Consider the following 22,156-nt stretch of genomic DNA (forward strand, 5'->3'; position numbering starts at 1 on the left):
TTTATGACGTCACTGGGAGGTCCTCTCCCTCTTCCCATTCATGAAGTGCTTTACCATATTAACCCATTGGCTCCGAGACCGCATTGAGAGGAAAAGATTGCCTGCAGTGTATCGTCACTATTGAATCGCCATTGCTAATGCATGATCTTGATACTTTTGTAAGAAACCTGACTGATTGTCTGTTTTAAGCCTTTTAATTGTTCACTACACATTTTTTGAGCACTTCACAGATATGGACTACACTTTTTTGTCTGCTATACGGACTCTTGAACTGTTTATGCTATTTTGATTGACATTTGTGTTCACCAATCACGTTTGCTGAGTAATTTAGACACCTGTTATTTAATGAGAACGAGTTGATCACCCCACATGCTTGAAAATGATGACGTGAGGTCGTCGAAACGCTGCACCCCCTTATTATGTTGCCGTGCTGTGTTATCATGCTGTTTCACCTGGAATAAATGTCTTCATACACTGAGCTTCGGATGTGCCGCGGCATTTGTGCGAAATATATTGAAGAGGAGGTCCTGGGTCAAGACCTTACCGCAGGCACCCAATACATCTAACCTTGGTGTGCAGCTACACAAGATAGAACATCTATCTAGATGGAACATCTATCTATCTATCTATCTATCTATCTTTGTAAGCTATACATATGATAAGAGAGAAGTGTTTGTCATAAAACACAGTGTTATTAGATTTTTGTTGACTAAAACCCATTCATGCAGTGTATACACTAACTTTTATACTTACATCCCTGTTTTGGCATCACACTGGCAGTGCAGCATATATGCTTTGATAACCTATGGCAAAAGGAAGTATGATAAACATGAATGAAGTAAATGACACTAGTACAGAGAGGGAAAGGACCCTGCTTGCAAGGGCTTAGAATCAACAAGGTAGGTTGAGGGAGACAGTAGGTGAGGAAAGCAGCAGGGTTACTGTAGTGCAGTGGCAGCAGGGTTACTGTAGGTTGTAGGATATCTGATGAGATGGGTTTTCAAGCTGGTTTTGATGGATAAAGAGTATAATTTGTCTGCATAGCGAGTTTCAGAGTAGGCGGAAGCATCTTGGAGACAGCTGTGTAAGGAACAAGCGAGTGATGAGTACACTTGGGGGTCCTGTGGAGACGTGAGCTTACACAAAGAGGTGTATTGAGGGATCAAGTCATAAGAATATTATTGGACCCTAAAAGCCCATCCACTTGCCTTCCACTGTAATCATTTTCTGGGCAAAAAGCTACACAGATACTCTGCAGCATTGTCGCTATGTGTGTGTTTACCCTTAGGCTACCGGCACACAGAGCAAAAGTGGCGCAATTCGGCGGCGGAATGCCACCAGCCATTTTGCGCCTTCTCTTACTGCGCTGAAGAATGAACATGTTCATTCTTCAGTGCAGAGAGAGGAGGTGTACAAGCCTCCCATAGACTGCCATCATGACAGGGAGGCTGGTGGCATTCCGCCGCGGAATTCCGCCACTTTTGCTCTGTGTGCACGTAGATTAATTTTTTTTATTTATTGTTATATTGCATCATATGCTAATATGTTTACTTCTATATTTACCAGGTTTTAGCAGATTACAGTTAGAGGACTTTTAACCACCTAAAAATTATTAGGAAAAAATAAAGAGAACACAAAGCAATGGAAGACTGTATGGAAAATAAGTATTTGGTGGCAAGACCAATTTACTCAGAGGATGCCTTTATCACTGACCATGAAATAGTGGAAAGACATCACACAACAACATTAGATCTTCTAAAAAGAAGTTGTAGGTAAGCAGTGGATTTTTGTGAGTATTCTTTATTCAAAATAACTTTTCATAAAATTAATATTTAGCCTAGGATATGGACTTAGGGGGTATTCCCATCTGAGACATTTCCGGCATATCCATAGAATGTGTGATAGATGCAGGTCCTGGAGGACCCACTTCTGTTAGGCTGGGTTCACACTATGTTTTTGCAATCCGTCTTTGCAAAAAACGGATGGAAAAACACATGTATATGTGTGCATCCGTTTTGACCCGTTTTTCCTTTGACTTCCATTACGAATAAGGTTCAAAACGCATCTATTTTTTTAAACGTACGTGTTTGTGTACATTAAAAAAAGGATGCATTTTATGCCTTTTCTTATAATGGAGGTCAATGGAAAAACAAATCAGAACGGATGCATAAAAATACATCTGTTTTTTTTCATCTGGAAAAAATGGATTGCAAAAACATAGTGTGAACCCTGCCTTACCTGCAACTATTTTTAGATTACCGGCCTGCTTGCTGCCATCAGCATCAGGAAGCCAAAAATAACCAGGACAGATGGTTTATACAGATTTTTTAATTCCCATTTTCCATCAGAACTATCATCAATGTGAAGCATTGTAGCTTTTGTGCTCCCTTTCTGTGCCTTACTAGGCTATGTTGACACATAGGGGGAAATTTATTAAGGGCTTTGTGCCTATTTTTAGGTGAATAATTGAATTTTTCACCCATTTTTGGTATTAGTTCTATTTATGAACCAGTATTCAATGAGTGAATATTCTTTAGATGCGACTTTTTTTAATAATCTGCCTGTTTTGAATATTCGCCCAAAAGTTCACATAATATGGGATTAGCGCCCAATTTATCATTTGCGGCTTTTTGATAAGTCGCACAAACTAGTGCAGGCTTATGTCTGGTTAGTACCAGGTGAATATGCTTGTGCAATTTTTGTGACTTTTTTGCGACTTTTTACTTAGATACATTCCCTATGGCAGTGCTACATGTTAATAAATCAGTAACAAGATAATGGAACAAAATATCCACCAATTCACATTAGAAGAGTCACACACATTAGACTCCTTAGTAAATGTCCCCATAGTATTTCCATCAGTTTATGGTCAGTCTTCAACCAAAACCAAGAGTGGGTTGAAAAAAGCAGAAATTGTGCACATCTTTCATTATAATTTTGCCCTGTAAATTCTACTCTTAATTTTGGTTGAAAAAAGACTGACCAAAAGACTGATGAAAATAAAACGTGTGAACATAGCCCTAAACTGTACAGTATATTACAAAATTTGATTTTCCTAACATATTTTTTTCACCATATTGGAAGTAAAAGAAAACATTAATCACTGATGATCACCATCAACATTAAAATGCAGTCATACTCATAGAACTTGTAGAAATAGATCAGTAATTTTTTGGGAAACCTCAGATAGCTTATTATAAAGAGTAGTATAGATGATGTGAAGAGTGAAATCCAAGGTTATTTCTTCACCAAAACCATAATTACTTAATTGATTGTGAACCCTACTAATACTACTGTAAAATAATAATGAATGGTAAATGGGTATTTAAAAAATGTTCTTAGCCAGGTGCAAAACATAAAAAAACCCTACCTATCTTTCTCACTCTCTATTATACAGCAGGGGAATGCTTTGTACCAGGCTGAGCACATTTAAAAAAAATCAACTTGAAATACCCTTTTCAAGTAATACGTAATTGATAGATAACGGTATAGAGTGATCCATTCTTTACCACTTAGGGTTATAGATCAGTTGGACCATAAACACATTAACCTTTGGAATTATTTATGCTTCAAACATGTGAAGACCAGCCTGGTAATGACAAGTGATAAACAATGTGACCATCTACCTACTTCTTGAAGAAACCGTTATATAGTGTTCCTTTTATAGGGAGAAGTGTTGATTGGAGACAAGTGAACCTCAAGCACACTTGGTTTCAAACCAGATTGTGCAAAATTACCAGTGGTTAAAGGAGTTGGATGCAGCCCTGGGGAGTCCTGAAAAAAATTGATACAACCATAGGCTATGTTCCCACACAGTATTTCTGCTCAGTATTTTACAACCAAAACCAGTAGTGGATCAAAAACACAGAAACACTATGTTCACACACTGTTCAAATTGAGTGGATGGCTGTCATTTCATGACAAATAATTACTGTTATTTTAAAACCACGGCTATTTTGCCATTTTTTATTGGCCGTTATTTGCCATTAAATGACAGCCATCCTCTTGATTTCAACTATGTGTGAACATAGCCTTTCTGTGTTTGGTTGCAAAATACTGACCAAACTACTGAGCAAAAATACTGTGTGGGAACATAGCCTGAGGCTAGGTTCACACTATGTAACTGTGCGGCTGTATTTTTTATGCGGCTGTAAATGTGTGGATGAAACTCCGGCCGTGGGAAAAAATATACATGCGGCTCAAAACATACGGTCATTTACTTGGAAATCTGGTTCAACTAAAAATAACAAATAAAATCTTAAGAAAGTGATGCAAACACCTCTGGATGCATCTGGGAAAGCAGGGAACACAGTTTACATGAATTGCTATTACCGGGGTTTGCGATCCTCTGCACTAATGCCGATGTCTCTCATGGTTAATCTATTAAAATAATAAAACACATTTTCATTGTAATAAAGTGCCTTTCATTGTTCACTAATTAAATTTAAACTAATCCATCATTTTGCAATTAAATATACTGTTAAAATAAATAGATATATAAATAACTATATATTATATATATATTTATTTTTTGACAGTATATTTAATTGCACAATGATGGATTCGTTAGAATTAAATTATTGACCAACGAAACTGAATTTATTTAATTGAAAATGTGTTTTCTTAATTAAATATTAATTAGTACAGGAAGCTCCATAAGCCGTTAATTCATATTGCCGGCAATAGAGCTTTCTGTACTAATCATCACTTTACTTTAATGAAAACATCAAATGTTTCTTCTAATTATGTTATCACAATAGCATTATTAGAAGAAACATTTAGAATTATATGTGCGCTCAGCTGATTGGCTGATCTGCTGAGCGCACATATAATTAGCGGGTCCGCAGCACAGTGACTTCATTGTGCTGCGGACCAGCGAAGAGGACACATCGGGGTGAGTATAGAGCTCTCCCCACCCCCTCCCCAGCACTGCACCCCTCCCAGCAAGGAAGGGGGGGTCAGTTAACCCCTTCCTTGCTGGGATGGGTGCAGTCTGACATCAGTCTGGCCCCCAAGGGGTTAAGGGGGATGCAATACATCCTCCCTTAACCCCTTGGGGGCCAGACTGTAAGCAGCGATCTGTAAAGATGCTGCATACTGTAAGGTGCACAACACCGCTCACATTGATGGGTGTTGTGCTCCTGTTTGTGTGTTTTTTGTGTGTTTCTCCCTTTTTGTTTTTCAGATATCAGGTTTCCTGGGGATTACGTCGGATTACGTGGACTACGTCGATGACCAGCGTTTTTTTAATGTTTTTTTTTAATAAAATGGTCAATGAGGGGTGTGGGGGTGTTTTTATTTGAATAAAAAAAATTTTTAACTTGTGTCTTGTCTTTATTTCTTTACTTTATAGACTTAGTAGTGGAAGCCGTCTAATAGACGGAATCCATTACTAAGTTGGGGTCTAGTGTTAGCCGGTATAAAATGGCTAACACTAACCCCCCATTATTACCCCAGTACCCAATGCCACCAGGGGTACTGGGAAGAGCCGGGTGCCAGTGGTCCCGGAGCGTCAAAATTGGCGCTCCTGGACCGGGCGGCAGCAGGCTGGTAAGATTTAGGCTGGGGAGGGCCTAAACCAATGGCTCTTCCCACCCTGGTGTTACCAGGCTGCTGTCGTTTGGTTTTTAACCCGGCTGGTTATAAAAATAGGGGGGACCCTATGCGTTTTTTTTAAATTATTTATTTATTTAAAAAAAAAAACGCATAGGGTCCCCCCTATTTTTATAACCAGCCGCATTAAAAACCAAACGACAGCAGCCTGGTAACACCAGGGTGGGAAGAGCCATTGTTTTAGGCCCTCCCCAGCCTAAATCTTACCAGCCTGCTGCCGCCTGGTCCAGGAGCGCCAATTTTGACGCTCCGGAACCACTGGCACCCGGCTCTTCCCAGTACCCCTGGTGGCATTGGGTACTGGGGTAATAATGGGGGGTTAGTGTTAGCCATTTTATACCGGCTAACACTAGGCCCCAACTTAGTAATGGATTCCGTCTATTAGACGGCTTCCACTACTAAGTCTATAAAGTAAAGAAATAAAGACAAGACACAAGTTAAAAAATTTTTTTATTCAAATAAAAACACCCCCACACCCCTCATTGACCATTTTATTAAAAAAAAACATTAAAAAAACGCTGGTCATCGACGTAGTCCATGTAATCCGACGTAATCCACAGGATACCGATATCTGAAAAACAAAAAGGGAGAAACACACAAAAAACACACAAACAGGAGCACAACACCCATCATTGTGAGCGGTCTTGTGCACCTTACAGTATGCAGCATCTTTACAGATCGCTGCTTATAGTCTGGCCCCCAAGGGGTTAAGGGAGGATGTATTGCATCCCCCTTAACCCCTTGGGGGCCAGACTGATGTCAGACTGCACCCATCCCAGCAAGGAAGGGGTTAACTGACCCCCCCTTCCTTGCTGGGAGGGGTGCAGTGCTGGGGAGGGGGTGGGGAGAGCTCTATACTCACCCCGATGTGTCCTCTTCGCTGGTCCGCAGCACAATGAAGTCACTGTGCTGCGGACCGGCTCATTATATGTGCGCTCAGCCGATCAGCCAATCAGCTGAGCGCACATATAATTCTAAATGTTTCTTCTAATAATGCTATTGTGATAACATAATTAGAAGAAACATTTGATGTTTTCATTAAAGTAAAGTGATGATTAGTACAGAAAGCTCTATTGCCAGCATATGAATTAACGGCTTATGGAGCTTCCTGTACTAATTAATATTTAATTAAGAAAACACATTTTCGATTAAATAAATTCAGTTTCGTTGGTCAATAATTTAATTCTAACGAATCCATCATTGTGCAATTAAATATACTGTCAAAAAATAAATATATATATAAATATACATTTATTTATATATCTATTTATTTTAACAGTATATTTAATTGCCAAATGATGGATTCGTTAGAATTAAATTATTGACCAACGAAAGGGACTTTATTACAAAGAAAATCTGTTTTATTAATTTAATATATTAACTATTAGAGGCATCGGCATTCGGCATTATTGCCGGCTATTTTTTAAGTACTCCGTACGGACCGCCTGTCAATCCTCGGCCGCATGTCCAGCCGCAAACAATGGTCTTGTTCATTTTTACGGGTCCATTTACGATCGGGCCGTAGATTCATACATAGTGTGCACTGTGCAGCCGTATATCCTATACTTTCCAGCGTACGCATGAACCACCAAAAATACCGCCGCACAATTACAGCCGCAAATACAGCCGCACAGTTACATAGTCTGAACCTGGCCTAAGGCTGTATGTTTTCCAGGCCGACTTAAGGCTGCATCTGAATGTGCTTGAGGTTCACTCTTCTCTAGTGTTGAATATTCTACTTTGTTCTTTTCTCACTTTTATGTGTTTATGTTACTTATTAAAACTATTAAAGGGAACCAACTATCTTAAAAAAGTTATAACACCCTTAATCCATCCTAATCCACCTAATAACAGGTATAACCCCAAAACATACTTTTATTAATTCCTGCGCTGTAGACTCCATCTAGTCATCCCAATAACCAAAAGAGTAATGGGATAACTTTAATATAACTACAGAAAATCAAAATAGGAAATGAAAAACACATTTAAAAACACATGGTACACTGCCTTGAACAAGTGCCTGAAACAAGTAATAGTTAAAATAATATGGTGGTCAGTAGACAGCCATTGTCTGGGGATTTTGCTATACCTCAGTGCTGTCCGATGTGATAAAGGTAGGTATCCATGCAGTTAAAAGTTAAAGCTCATGCCCCCCTCTATCGCCGCTGTACTGCGCATGTGCTAAATAGCCATAGTCTGAGGCTATATCAGACATGTGCACAGTGTATAGTGTACAGCTGGAATAGGACATCTGGTGTGTGCCAAATGTAGCAACTTTGAGACTGTGGTGTACATCAGTATACTGGTTGTCTGGTTTTCCAATGCACATCACAAGTGTAAGGCTATTTTCAGATGTGGAGGTGTGTTTTCTGGAGGTACAGTAGGATATTGATTTATTCTAATTGTCATATTTGGAGTCAGGAAGGAATATTTTCGTCAAAAAGTAAAATCAATGCATCTAGCGCTTCTACTTAGAACTCACATACAAAAGGATGTATGAGATGACTTACTCTTTTCTTCTAAGGATGTTCAGTAGATGGTATATTCATCTGGTTTTTCAACAGGAGATGATGAGAGTTGTCCACATTGGAAGCACGCCCCGGCTGGTGGCGCAACTTCTACCAGCTACGGTATTCCATGAAAGTTCTCTGTGATGTCCCAAAGTTTGCTATGGTGTCTCGCAAGGACCACAATTCCTCCTACGCGTTTCAGCATAACCTTACGCCTTCGTCAGGGATGTGCCTTTGTATCTCTTAAAACTACCATCATGTTAAAAACTCGCAATTTAGAGCCTTATTAAAGGTGGATAGACAATGGAGAGGTGGGAACTACATCGAACAACTCTCCAAAGTTGAAACAAAAATCATCTTTCAGTTTAAGACATCATTCCCAAATGGACTAAATATGGACATGGAATTGTTTGCATTTTTAAATTAAGTATAGTAAAATGTTTAAATGAACATAAGCATTAACAATATACAAATAACTAGTAACATAAGAGGACTAAAGAAACATAGAAATGTCAAAAGAGTCAATGGGATGTAATAGAAACAAATCCGCAGCATGGACAACTATTGCAGGATGTATGGTGAAAAAAGAGATGCAACTGTAACGAACCTGCAGTGCAACTAAGCAGGAGATTGCAACTGATCTGCAGCGCTAATGACAAACCCAGCAGTAAGGAAGATAACCAATAGGAGAGATACAAAGGCGTTCTGTACTTACTAAAGGGTAAGGAAGAACCTATTCCACATCCCTGACGAAGGCGTACGGTTATTTAGAAATATGTAGGAGGAATTGTGGTCTTTCCGAGACTCCATAGCAAACTTTGTGACGTAACAGAGAACTTTTACGGAACGCCGTAGCTGGTAGAAGTCACTCCACCGGCCAGGGCGTGCTCCCAGTTTGGACAACTCTCATCATCTCCTGTTGGAAAACTGGATCAATATACCTGAACATTCTTGGAGAAAAAGAGTAAGTCATCTTATACATCCTTTTGTATGCGAGTTCTAAGTAGAAGCGCTAGATGCATTGATTTTACTTTTTGAATAATATTGGGAAGTACGAGTTATTCTCTTGACAGCATTTACAGCAGCACAGTACAAGCTAACATTTAAGCGCCGTGTCACTCACACTCATTTTGGGTTGTATTTTTAAGGAATATTTCCCTTTGGCAGCTAGCATCTGCCTTACAGTATATGGATGGGGGTTTTTTTTGCAATCTTCGGATCAGCTTTGTAGGGTTATAAACTGAAGGATATACGGTAATTTAAAGATATACGTGTCCATTGTAAATTTTATGTACGGTATTTTTAACCTTATTTTTCTCTGCAATGTGTTTATTTACATCGTCATTACATGTTAGGCAAAAATAATAGCTCTGTGTTTATTTGCAGTTGTTCATCGAAGAAAGCAAAACGAATTGCATTATCTTTTTTACCTATTGCTTCATGGCTTCCTGCATATCGACTGAAAGAATGGCTTCTCAGTGATATCATTTCTGGAGTTACTACAGGGCTTGTTGCTGTGCTGCAAGGTAAGTTCATCACTGTAAATATAAATGTCTGACAACAAATGTATTATCATATGTATGCTAGTGAGGACAGCATCGTAATCATTCAGTGTTGCCACCTTTCTTAGTGTATTCCATTTTACACTAAGGCTATTTTCACACGCTGTACAAACAACGGCCGTTGGTTTGAGTGTCAACAACGGTCATTGTTTAGCATGTTCCTACGGCTGATATTGTAATATCAGCCATAGGAACATTATTTTAGCTCAATATTGACTGCTGTCCCATTTGAGTGTGTCCTGTAATAAAATTTATTTGAGTTTAATGCAAAGGATGGGTAAAAAAAAAAAGTACTGTGCGTAAACAACTAAAAACAATGGCCAGAAAAATTGACATATCCAATATTCTTGGGGATCCGTTGAACAGAGGCCAATGTTCACTACATTGTGTGAACAACGGTCATTGTTTGCCATGACTTCAATGCAAATCATTTCATTATGAAAAGAACGTCTGTTGTGTAAATAAAAAACAATGGCCATTGTTTGCATGAAAAGTATGTTGTGTGAAGATAGCTGTAATATGCATTCTGGATGGAGATAGACACAACTGTATGTTATATGAAAGACATTTTTATTTAGGAAATTATACCTACATTGTATGTTTTAGGTCTGGCATATGCTCTCCTTGCGAATGTATCTCCAGGCTATGGATTATATACCTCCTTCTTCCCAGTTGTGGTGTATTTTTTCTTAGGAACTTCCAGACATATATCAGCTGGTAAGTTGTTGATGTACTTCACTGATAAATTCTGTGGACTGATAAGCCTATTTCTAAAAAAGACATATTTTTGTAGGTCCATTCCCTGTTGTAAGCCTGATGGTTGGCTCAGTGGTAGCTAGTCTTGTTCCTGAGAACACCACAAGCAGTGGAAATTCTACCATTGCTAATGCAACTGTTGACAATTTCATAAGTGACCAGCAAATAATGGTGGCAGCATCATTGACATTTCTAGTTGGAATTATTCAGGTGATTATATTATAACATTACTTTTTTTTACATGTGTTTGTTTCTGTGCTACAATGTCTTTTCCTGGTGTTAGTATAGTAAAATTTAATGGAAAAAAAAAATCTTGGGACTCAAGGCAGGTCAGAAAATACTTGAAAGAAAGATACAAAATTTGTGGGACTATGGAAAAACAATTATGCATATGTTCAATTAGAAATAAGAAATAAACGTCAATATTTCTGAAATATAAATTAAAAAAAAGTTTTTCTACAGCCTTGAATAAATCAGGAAAATGAAATGTAGCAGTGCAATGTTTTTATGGAATGCCAATAATATTCTATTGACAATTTTTTCTTTTTTAGTTGGCTTTGGGATTTCTTCGAATTGGATTCATTGTCATCTACTTATCAGAGCCCTTAATAAATGGCTTCACAACTGCTGCTGCCATTGAAGTTGTGATATCACAGCTGAAATATGTATTTGGTCTTAAAGTCAGCTCATTTAGTGGGCCACTTTCAAATTTTTATGTAAGTAGCTTATATAGGACTTGATCATCATTAGTTGGGAAGTGCAGGACAAAAAATTTTTTATTATGTATAATGTGTCACCCTTTTTGACAAACTTCCTTGGTTCAGCAGCTGAAACCGCAATAAGCAATAAGCTGTTGGAAGGTGCAGACAGCTGTACATTTCTCTTGCAGCACCCCCTTCAGGGAAAATTTGGTACTACATGGTATATTTAAATGAATGTGCAACTGTGTAATACAATGGTTGGTCTGGGTGCTCCAGAGTGACTTGCACTGAGATAAATTGCTAGTTTAAAAATCATTCACACCTCCTTTAACATGTTTCAACATATTGGTTTTTTAATTAATTAAAAAAAAAAAATTAAAACAAAATGTTAAATGTTTTGTACATTAATATCGAAACACAGGGGGAGGGAGGGAACCTAAGAAGGAAGGAAGGAAGGGGGGAAGCAAGAGAAGGAGAGGAGATTAGGGGATGTATTGGTATAGAAACACAGCCCTATAAATCTCCAAAATAACAACAGGTACATAGTATTATAAACATGTCACTAATGCAGCATGATATATTCAAAAATCTGCCAAACACATTTATAAAACAATGGAAGACAACATACGTAATATGAGACTGTGGGGGATATTTACTAACAAATCTAACACGATTTTGTCAAAGATGTTTTGGCATAATTTCCAATCTAATGTGTTTAGTCAAATTTATGTAAATTGTCTAATAGCATAGTAAATGTGTCTTAAAAATAATGGTCTTTTAATTAGTCTAATAAATTCACCTGGTTCGGAGCAGACGTAGCGATGCGCCAATATATGCGACTTTTAAAAAAATTGAGCAGTTAATAAATTTAGCTAAAAAAGAATTCTGGCGCCCTTTCGATCCAATTAACAACAAAAAAATCTATTTCAAAAAGTCGCATCTAATTTGGATAGTCTTGTCTAAAAAAAGCTTCATAAATTCATTTTAGATTTATTTTGAGCACAAACTAGATATATTAGACTAAAAAAACAGGCGCAATTAGTTTGATAAATGTCCCCCTGTGTGTCTAACTATATAACTAACCTCAATCCTACAACGAGCGGAGAAGTAAAAGAAAGAAGGTGTATAAAAGAAAATAATGTAAGTGAGGTGCTGAGTGTCCCAACCAGAAAATAAAAAGAAAATCACACTTGATCAGAAATCGCCACCTTTGTAATCAAAACTATCCACAGATAGGTACCCAAACAAACACTACACTTTCTGGCTAGGAGAGAAAGAAACGGCGAGGTAATGTGTCCCATCATATAGTTCTGTAATGCATCTTATACTCATCCGAGTTAGAAAACTCTAAGGTTGTCTGGAAAACATGGATACAGCCAATGACTATATCCATGTTTTCCACATAGCCTTAGGGCTTTATCCAACTTTAGCAGCCACCGCTAATCAAATGCCGAAAGTTCGGGTTTGGATCGACTCGAGCATGCTTGAGGTTCGCTCATGTCTAGTTTAACCCCTTCCCGTCAGTAACATGTATACAGTATATACATTCTTACTGCGCATACCTTGTGCAGTAGGAATGTATATATACGTTCCTGCACCAATGGGGCTTCTGATGTGTGCAGGACCGCTGCAGTGAGAGCGGTCCCGTACACATCAGTGTTTCCAGAGCTGGAGGTAATGAGAGACAGCTGCGATCCCGCAGCTGCATCTCATTAACCCCTTAAACGTCGCAATCTATAGCGATAGCGGCGTTTAAGGTACTCAGTGACAGAACAGGCATCTGTCACTGAGTGATCGGGACTCCCGCAGCCATGCTGCGGTGTCCCGATCGCTTGTGCCGACAGGTGGAGGTAAGTCACTTACCTCTGTCCTGTCGGATAGGCGATCCATGTATAGAGTCTGCTCTCAGCTAGGCTCTATACATAGATCGCCGATAACACTGATCTATGCTATGCTATGCTATGGCATAGCATAGATCAGTACATGCAATGTATTGATTGCATGTTTTACAGTGATAAAAATTGTAAAAAAAAGTTTAATAAAAAAAAGGTTTTAAAAGTATTAAACCCTTATAAACCCCCTCCCAATAAAAGTTTAAAATACCCATTACCCATTAAAAAAATAAAAATATTAAAAATTAAATAAACAAATAAACATATTACATATCGTAGCATGCGGAATTGTCCGATCTATTAAAGTAAAATATTATTGTTCGGTGCAGTCAATGGCGTAAACGGGAAAAAAACCACACCAGGATTGCTGATTTTAATAAATTATATATCAGAAAAAAATAATAAAAAGCTATCAAATTTTTTTTCTGTTACACCAATATGATATTAATAAAAACAAGAGATCATGGTGCAAAAAATGGCTCTTCAACCAGCCCTGTAGGTGGAAAAATAAAAGTGCTATGGCTCTTAGATTGCATTAATCTGACCCGGACTTTTGTGCATCAAAGGGCTCTGTCTTGAAGGGGTTGAGGTTCTGCAATAATTGTATATCATCCAACAAGATATTTAGTTTCCTCATACTGTCCCGATTGTGCTCAAATGTCCTTGTGTTTAGTTCACAAGAGGTCATGCCAATGTAGAGAAGACAGTTTGCATGATATAAGACAAATGATCTTGAATCTCCATGTGCTTTCATGTATCATAAGTTCAGGGCAGGGCAATGGGCAGTTATGTTTCCTTGACATGAATATTACCAAAAACAGAAAGGGTGGTGTAAACACAACCATCTTTAGAGAAAATAACTTCACTTTGGAGCTTTCCCTCTACCTGTTATTAATAAATATTTTTGTTTTTTTAGGTACTAGAGAGTATTTTCACTCAAATAACAAAAACCAATGTTGCTGATCTTGTTATAGCAATTATTGTAATGATCTGTGTATTCATTGTAAAAGAACTTAACAATCGCTACAAGTCAAAGCTGCCGGTGCCAATTCCTATAGAAATCATAATGGTGAGTCCTGTAATTATCTTTGTTCACTGACACAGGCAGTATTTGTTGCGAAACACATAAGAAAATAAAGGACATTCAGGCTATGTTCACACAGCGCTTTGAGGCAGAAATGGCCACAGGTATGTTCAAACAGTGTGTAGGTTTAAGGCTATATTCCCACAACGTCTTTTTAACGTGAAAAACGTCCGTCTTTTGATAAAGATGGACGTTATTAATTATCACGATCATTAAAGGGGGGGAAATACCAACAAGCAGGGGGTGGGGGAAAATAATATAAGTGTTAGCCCCGTAACACGTTTTGGGGTCCCGTTCACAGTTGCCAGTAACCTGCAGCTCTCCTAGCTGCAGGTCACTGACTGGCTAAGCAGGCAATCGCTTGGCTAGGCCGTGGCATTGAAGCTGAAGAAGACGAATCCTGGAGTGGCAACACCCCCCCCTGCCTGCAGGTTTTTATTTTCTTGCAACTTTAAATACAATCGTCTTTATCAAAAGACAGATGTTTTTATGTTCAAAAGGTGTTGTGGGAACATAGTATGACTTTTAACAATTAGCTGGTAAATGTATCTGCTTGTCAGAACACATATGTGTCTGTTGTGTAGTAGCCTGGTTGTGTAGTGTGGACCTTCCCTTCACAGTCGCTAGATGACACTTTGGGGGGGCAGTACACACATACCATGCAAAAACCAACATATTTTATTTCATCCCTGACTGCCAGATGAAAATGCTAATGTCACATAACCAGTTAGTTTAATGTTCCATTTGAAAGTAGATTTCAGGATATCTCAGACAACAATAATTCAGTCACACAAAATGTGAGTTATTGTACATTATATTGACTTTTTATGGCAATGTATTGAATATAAACTCTCCTGTTTCCTTTTATTTGCAGACAATAATTGCTGCAGGGGTTTCTTATGCATTTAATTTTAAAGTCAAATATAACGTGGCAGTTGTAGACACCATTCAAAGAGGGTAAATATTTAATATAATGTGTGTGTGTGTGGGGGGGGGTATTATCCCTGCATCTGACATAGATCTGCATAGTCACAGAAAATCTTCTACATTTTGCCAACATATGGGTCAAGGCAGGAGAAGGTGTGGCCCCCTCCCGTGCCTGCTTTATTCTGATTTGCTTACAGTAAATCCTGTGCCTCTCAGTGAATGTGTTTGTCAGCATGGACCTCATGTGACTAACATAAACTGCATTCTAAGGACCTCATGTGTGTTTTCCTCATTTAAAGAAGTTATCCAGGATTAGAAAAAGCACAGCTACTTTGTTGTAAAAACAGCACCACCCCTGACCTCAGGTTGTGTGTGATATTACAATTCAGCTCTATTTAATTCAGTGAAACTAAGCCGCAAAATCTCTCCCAAACTACAGAGAGGTGCTGTTTTTAGAAACAGCCATATTTTTCTAAGCTTGGACAAGCCCTTTAAAAATTTATCTTGCAGTTTAAAACATACTATTATTTCTTTACACAGATATCAGGCTCCTGTTGCTCCAAGTATAGAGGTTTTTCAAAAATGCATTGCTAATGCGTTCTCCATTGCAATTGTTGGATTTGCCGTGGCCTTTTCAGTTGCTAAGGTTTATGCAATCAAGCATAATTACACTATTAATGGGAACCAGGTAAGAAGTCTATGCTTTGTACTGAAGTATATGCTTTGCAGCGCTTTCTGCTGACATCTCTGGCCGAGACAGGAACTGTCCAGAGCAGTAGCAAATTTCCATAGAAAACCTCTCCTGCTCTGGACAGTTCCTGTCTTGGACAGAGATGTCAGCAGAGAGCACTGTGTAAGACTGAAAAGAAAACATTTCCTCCAAGACACACAGCAGCTGATAAGTATGGGAAGTATGGTACTTGAGATTTTCAAATAGAAGTAAATTACAAATCTATATAACTTTTTGAAACCAGTTGATTTGAAAGAAAAAGATTTTTGCTGGATAACCCCTTTAAGTAGCTAAGGATATATATTACCATGCAGTCAAACCATGTGTTTTTACAGTGATTACCAAAATATTGCATCAACATATTTTGGTCACTCATAGTATGATATGACTGAACCATGTGAATATGTTATGTGTGGCTCAACTACTAAACACTTATAGTGATTCCCTCTTTTCTGATCAGGGCAGAATGCATTTTTTCTTGATGGGAAATTCTACCTACCTACTAAAATTGTTATATATGCAATTTTCTAATATGTAGTGGTGGTAATTGCTTCATTATATGATACCTGTGATGTCTGTTAGAAAACATATTCCCCTTTGGTGTAAATTAAACCAATCTATGTTTTTACATTCAACGTCTTTAAAAAATGTTTGAACTTTTATCAGTGTTTTACATTTTTCCCAAACCTCAATCTTTTGGAACTTGCATCATTTTGCTTCAATACAGGCCTCATGCACATAGAAGACCATGTGGCCACCGTATCATGTCTGTGCATAGCACAGTACACATGACTATTTCTCCCCTATGTAACATATGAAATCAAAGGCTTACAGTGGTACATTATTGCCCCATACACTTCTTCAGTTTTTATGTAACAGTATACACAAAAAGTCCCTTTAGCTTACCTTTTTATTATCTTTGCATTAGGAGCTAATAGCATTTGGGCTGAGTAATATACTTTGTGGATCATTTAAAGGATTTGCTGCGAGCACATCTTTATCAAGGTCATCTGTACAAGAAAGCACTGGTGGCAAAACCCAGGTAATAACATATAAGAAGATGCTATAAGTCATCGACAATGACTAGTAAATGTATTCTTCAAAAACCTTAAGTATAGTTTCACTTTTCAAGAGATTTGCCACATGTACAGTCTTCATATGCTGACTCTCTCAGTGACTCTGATTCATCGGATGCCGTTTTGTACAGTTTTATACATATTGTAATCTCATTATGTTGTAGGTTGCTGGAATAATATCTGGCTTAGTTGTTTTAATTGTAACACTGGCTATTGGATACCTTCTCGAACCACTTCCAAAGGTACTTATGATTCTTTTTACATGAGTGCACTGATATTACACACTATTTATATTTCTATTCATGTTGTATTATGTCAGAATATGTTCACAGTAAACAACAGACGCTGATTGCAATAGAATCAGCATCCGTTCTTTACTGCATGGGTGGCATTCCATTGAAGTCAATGCAATGCCACCTGCTGTGTTCACACATTCACACATCGTTATTTTAATGCCGTTCATGACTATTATTTTCGGAGGCTGTCCACCGAACAACCTCCGGAAATAATAGCTGTTTACACAATGTAAAGTGAGGCGGCGGCCACACATTACATTGAAGTGAATGGTTAATTGATTTGTTGGCACACCCAACGGTGCCCGCAAATCAATAGTAAAACAAAGAACATTCCTGCACTGATACAGATTGGCTGTAGGAATGTCCTAAATGCAGCCTGGCGGCTGGCAGTTACACAGCTCCCATTGCTATGAAATGGATGCTGTTAAACCAGGTGTGAATATAAACCAAAAAAAGAGAAAATAGGCCTGAGGGGAGAACCAAAACAAGGGAACCCCCTGACCAAACAAATGCAAGACCAAGATATAGAAAAAATATTATCTTTTATTGAATATATTTCTAACATTAAACTTCACTAAAATGCATGTAATAGGAGCTGGAGCTAATACAAATCCCCAGAAATAGGGTGGATAAAGGTAGATTACATTACATAATATAACAAACCATATAATAAATAAATACTAATAAGTAACCTACTTACATATATACTGGGCACTGGGCATATCACAGACAGAAGTATAACTCACAGTGAAAAATCAAAAATAAATACCATCAGAGATTATTGCACATTACCCATACAGCATGTTCTTAGTATATTTGTCCACCACACCACTCCCCCGACGCGAGTTTCGCGTGTTGCTTTATCGAGGGTGATCATCCTTTATCCACTTTATTTTTGGGGATTTGTATTAGCTCCAGCTCCTATTACATGCATTTTTGTGAAGTTTGCTGTTTGAAATATATTCAATAAAACATAATATTTTTTCTATATCTTGGTCTTGCATTTGTTTGGTTTGGGGTTTCATTGTTTTGGTTCTCCCCTCAGGCCTATTTTTTCTTTCTTTTTGGATATTGTTTAGGAATTTAGTGCGCATATAGAGCCTATACACTAGAGCCTGATATAGGAGTCCAGGTGTAAACATAGCCTAAGGGGGACTGTACTTGCCTTTCTGTTCCCCCTAGTGACTCAGAGTGAACTAGGAGTGCCATTCCCTGCCCATGGGCAATCTTTGGAAAAGAGATGTCAACACAAGACATATAAACTTCTAATATAGTGTTATGACTAGCAGTATTGGCTGTGGCGTGGTTTTGTGTGCTTCTCCCATGACATGAAATAAAACAAAATGTGTATTGTCTCCAGTTTCCTGACTCCGCCTCATGTATCATCTTCTGCAGCACTCCAAGGCATTTACTGTAGGCTTATAAAAATCCAGTGTTTATCCTCCCATATTCAGAATAGTTTTGTTTTAGTGCCATATTATGTGGTTCTAAATGTTGCTGAATTTGGGAGAATACACATTAAGGCTAAGTTCACACTACGTAAGAGACCGGCCGTTCCGTGACCCCGGCCAGGTCACGGAACGGCCAGTCTCTGGACGGATCATTAAGTACTGGCCGGAAGATCTTTCAGCCGCGGAGCTCTGATGCGGGCGCATCAGCGCGCGCCCGCAATAGAGCTTCCCATAGCCCACAGTGAAGCGAGAGGCCGCTCGCTTCACTGTGTGAACTGACAGGTCTTTCTGCGGCCGGAATTCACTGAATTCCGGCCGCAGAAAACTGACCTGTCAGTTATTTGCAGGGCAGCACAAATCCCGGCCGGAGCATATACGATGTGTGTACGCTCCGGCCGGGATCCCATTGAAGATAAGCTATGTTCCACAGCACAAAACTACGGCTGTAGTTTTACGTAGTGTGAACATAGCCTAAATGTTGTCCTGCAACCTATTCTAATATTCACACTAACTACTAAAGCAAATATAATAAGCTGACACTTTACTTTTTCTGTATGCTGTATGCTCATTCCCTGCTACTCCTTGTTCTTTTTTTCACTTATGCTGACAACTGAGGAATACACATTTTCAAAAACACTAGTTTGTGCTTCATTTTATGCCTGTTTTGTCCTATTAATAATCATTATTTTGAATTTTGCTTCAGTCTGTTTTGGCAGCGATTATCTTGGTGAATTTAAAAGGAATGCTAATGAAGTTCAATGAAATTCCAGTGTTATTTAAGAGAGATAAGTATGACTGTGTAAGCACATAAGTATATTATTATTATTATTATTATTATTATGTTATATTTTATGGATTTTTCGTACATTTCAATGTAACGTCTAATGATGATTATAATAATTTTTAATATTATAGTTTTAATAGTCTGTCTTGTATCTTTACACGATAAACTGGTTATGAAGATGGGGATCTCTGACTGTATACTGACATATATAATACAATATGATTATTTATTACAGCTTGTTTGGGTCTTGACATTCATTGCATCTGTTGTTCTTGGCTTGGATCTCGGGCTTGCTGTTGGTGTAGGAATTGAACTTCTGACAGTAGTGTTCCGTGTTCAGTTGTAAGTAAACTTTTGACTGTAATTTTGATTATTTAGGTACTAAGTGCTAATGATAACCTGGAAGCCTGGGTGTAGCTCTAAGATCCATTATCAACTGCTTATGGTTTATCATTTTTAGGCCAGGTTCACACTACGTATATTCTTATAGGATGCAAAAATGACAGCAGTATTCAAGCACTAATGAAAGTATAGTAACATTAATTCTACAGTGTCATATATTCTATATTAACCTTTGATATAATTTTCTGTTTTCTCTAGCCCCAAGTTTGCAGTGATAGCTAATATTGAAAAAACTGACATCTACAAAAATAGAAAGGACTTCAATGATGTAAGTCATAGAAGTATGGTAACAATTCCCAGAGATATTATTGATTCTTTGGTTATATTTTTATATTATATTGTGTTATTGCACATAGATTATTGAGCCAAAAGGACTGAAGATTTTCAGATGTCCAGCTCCGATATTTTTTGCTAATAGTACCTTCTTCAAGGATAAACTCATTGCTGCTGTAAGTCTACCACACATCCTATACTGTCTATCTAACTGGTATTGCTATATACTATATATTATACTATACTGTACTATTATTTGTTATTTCAAGGCGGGATTTAATCCATTGTGGGTTCTGAGGAAGCGGAATAAGGCTCTGAGAAAAATAAAAAAGCTGGTGAAAAAGGGCGAATTACATGTAACAGCAGTAAGTAGGAGATTCAATGCTTTACTTTCTATAGAGAGCTAGGTAATTTAACCCACTGGTTTCATTTCATTTAGTTTTTTTTAAACATGTTTAATTTTTCCAATTAAGAATAATATTTTAATATGTATCATATTTCATTCCCTAATGTCATTTTTAGAGAGGTGTTATATGTACATCATATGAATATGAAGATATAGATGATGAAGATGAACTGGATAACAACAGGATTGAAGAGCTGGACCAGCCCATAAACACTGGAGATATTCCCATTGTCATTGACTGGAATGCAGATCTGCCAAATAATATCCATGTTCCCAGAATAGACCTTCATAGTTTAATCCTTGATTTTGGGGCAGTCTCATTCATTGATATTTCAGGCATGAAAGCATTGAAAGGAGTGAGTATACAGTGACGTTCCTTTGTTTTACATACATTACTATATTCTTGTTATTGTTGTACTTGTAGTGACTTATGATTCTTTATGTCATGATAATTAAAGGAGAAGTCCGGCCAAAATTAATTTTTGATATGGTATTACTTACGGAAAGTTATACAAATTTCTAATGTACATTAATTATGGGAAATGCACATATAGGGCTATTTCCCTTAATTTAGTAGATCAGGAAGTGTTAGAATTCTCTCAGATACAGTGACGTCACGACGAAAGGTGTAATTCCTATGGAGTGTCCAGCAGGGGGCGCTCTATATGTAGAAGTCTATGGGACTTTATTGTTTCTATGGATTTCTATGTAAAGTAATGTAATGTAGTGTACCGTATGCTTTATCGAATGAACACATCTATGAAATACTTTGAGGAGCAAGTGTCCTTGCTCCCCAAAGTATTGCATAAATGTATTCAATCAGTACATTAGGTTTATCACAGTAAGCCCGCCGATCCGCCGCACTCCCGCCGATCCGCCGCACTCCCGCAGATACACTGAACTACTGCTCCCATCATCTGCTCATTGTATGAGCAGGTGATGGGAGTCTAGCTGGGTTATGGCTATCACTTGGCGGGCGCAGGGGGGAGCCGCTCGTCACACAGGAGCGCTCCCCCCTCCTCCTCCTTCCGGGATACCTTCCTCCTATACCACTGCTGACTCCCCGCCTGGCCGCCGCTCTCCCCCACACATACCGGCTCCCGATGCTTCCTGGCCAGCACATGTGGGAGAGGACGGTCAGCGCGGACACCAGGATGCATCGCTAGCCGGTATATGAGAACAGAGAGCGGCAGCCAGGCGGGGAGTCAGCAGTGATATAGGGGGAAGGTATCCTGGAAGGAGGAGGAGGGGGAGCGCTCCTGTGTGATGAGCGGCTCCTCCCTGCACCCGCCAAGTGATAGCCATAACCCAGCTAGACTCCCATCACCTGCTCATACAATGAGCAGATGATGGGAGCAGTAGTTCAGTGTATCGGCGGGAGTGCGGCGGATCGGCGGGCTTACTGTGATAAACCTAATGTACTGATTGAATACATTTATGCAATACTTTGGGGAGCAAGGACACTTGCTCCCCAAAGTATTCCATAGATGTATTCATTCAATAAAGCATACGTTACACTACATTACATTTCTTTACATAGAAATCCATAGAAACAATAAAGTCCCATAGACTTCTACATATAGAGCGCCCCCTGCTGGACACTCCAAAGGAATTACACCTTTCGTCGTGACCTCACTGTATCTGAGAGAATTCAAAGGGCCGTATTCCATCGAACGATTAACGATCTCAAACG

At 38.5% G+C, this 22,156-nt stretch overlaps 1 protein-coding gene across 1 annotated transcript in view; it reads left to right on the top strand.

Annotated features, from left to right (window-relative positions):
* The window catches only part of LOC138797316 (chloride anion exchanger-like), a 45,792-nt gene that overhangs the window by 8,588 nt on the left and 15,048 nt on the right, over nt 1-22,156 (top strand). Inside the window, exons 3-18 of the mRNA XM_069977310.1 lie at nt 1,567-1,772; nt 9,510-9,649; nt 10,292-10,402; nt 10,479-10,651; nt 10,993-11,157; nt 13,951-14,103; nt 14,993-15,075; nt 15,586-15,733; nt 16,704-16,817; nt 17,016-17,093; nt 19,302-19,397; nt 19,618-19,724; nt 19,983-20,052; nt 20,141-20,233; nt 20,327-20,422; nt 20,580-20,819. Of these exons, the coding sequence (XP_069833411.1) occupies nt 1,642-1,772; nt 9,510-9,649; nt 10,292-10,402; nt 10,479-10,651; nt 10,993-11,157; nt 13,951-14,103; nt 14,993-15,075; nt 15,586-15,733; nt 16,704-16,817; nt 17,016-17,093; nt 19,302-19,397; nt 19,618-19,724; nt 19,983-20,052; nt 20,141-20,233; nt 20,327-20,422; nt 20,580-20,819 (1,998 nt within the window). The 5' untranslated portion in view covers nt 1,567-1,641. The remainder of the gene's footprint in view (nt 1-1,566; nt 1,773-9,509; nt 9,650-10,291; nt 10,403-10,478; nt 10,652-10,992; nt 11,158-13,950; nt 14,104-14,992; nt 15,076-15,585; nt 15,734-16,703; nt 16,818-17,015; nt 17,094-19,301; nt 19,398-19,617; nt 19,725-19,982; nt 20,053-20,140; nt 20,234-20,326; nt 20,423-20,579; nt 20,820-22,156) is intronic.

This window comes from Dendropsophus ebraccatus, chromosome 1, assembly GCF_027789765.1.
Source record: "Dendropsophus ebraccatus isolate aDenEbr1 chromosome 1, aDenEbr1.pat, whole genome shotgun sequence".
Lineage (NCBI taxonomy): Eukaryota > Metazoa > Chordata > Amphibia > Anura > Hylidae > Dendropsophus > Dendropsophus ebraccatus.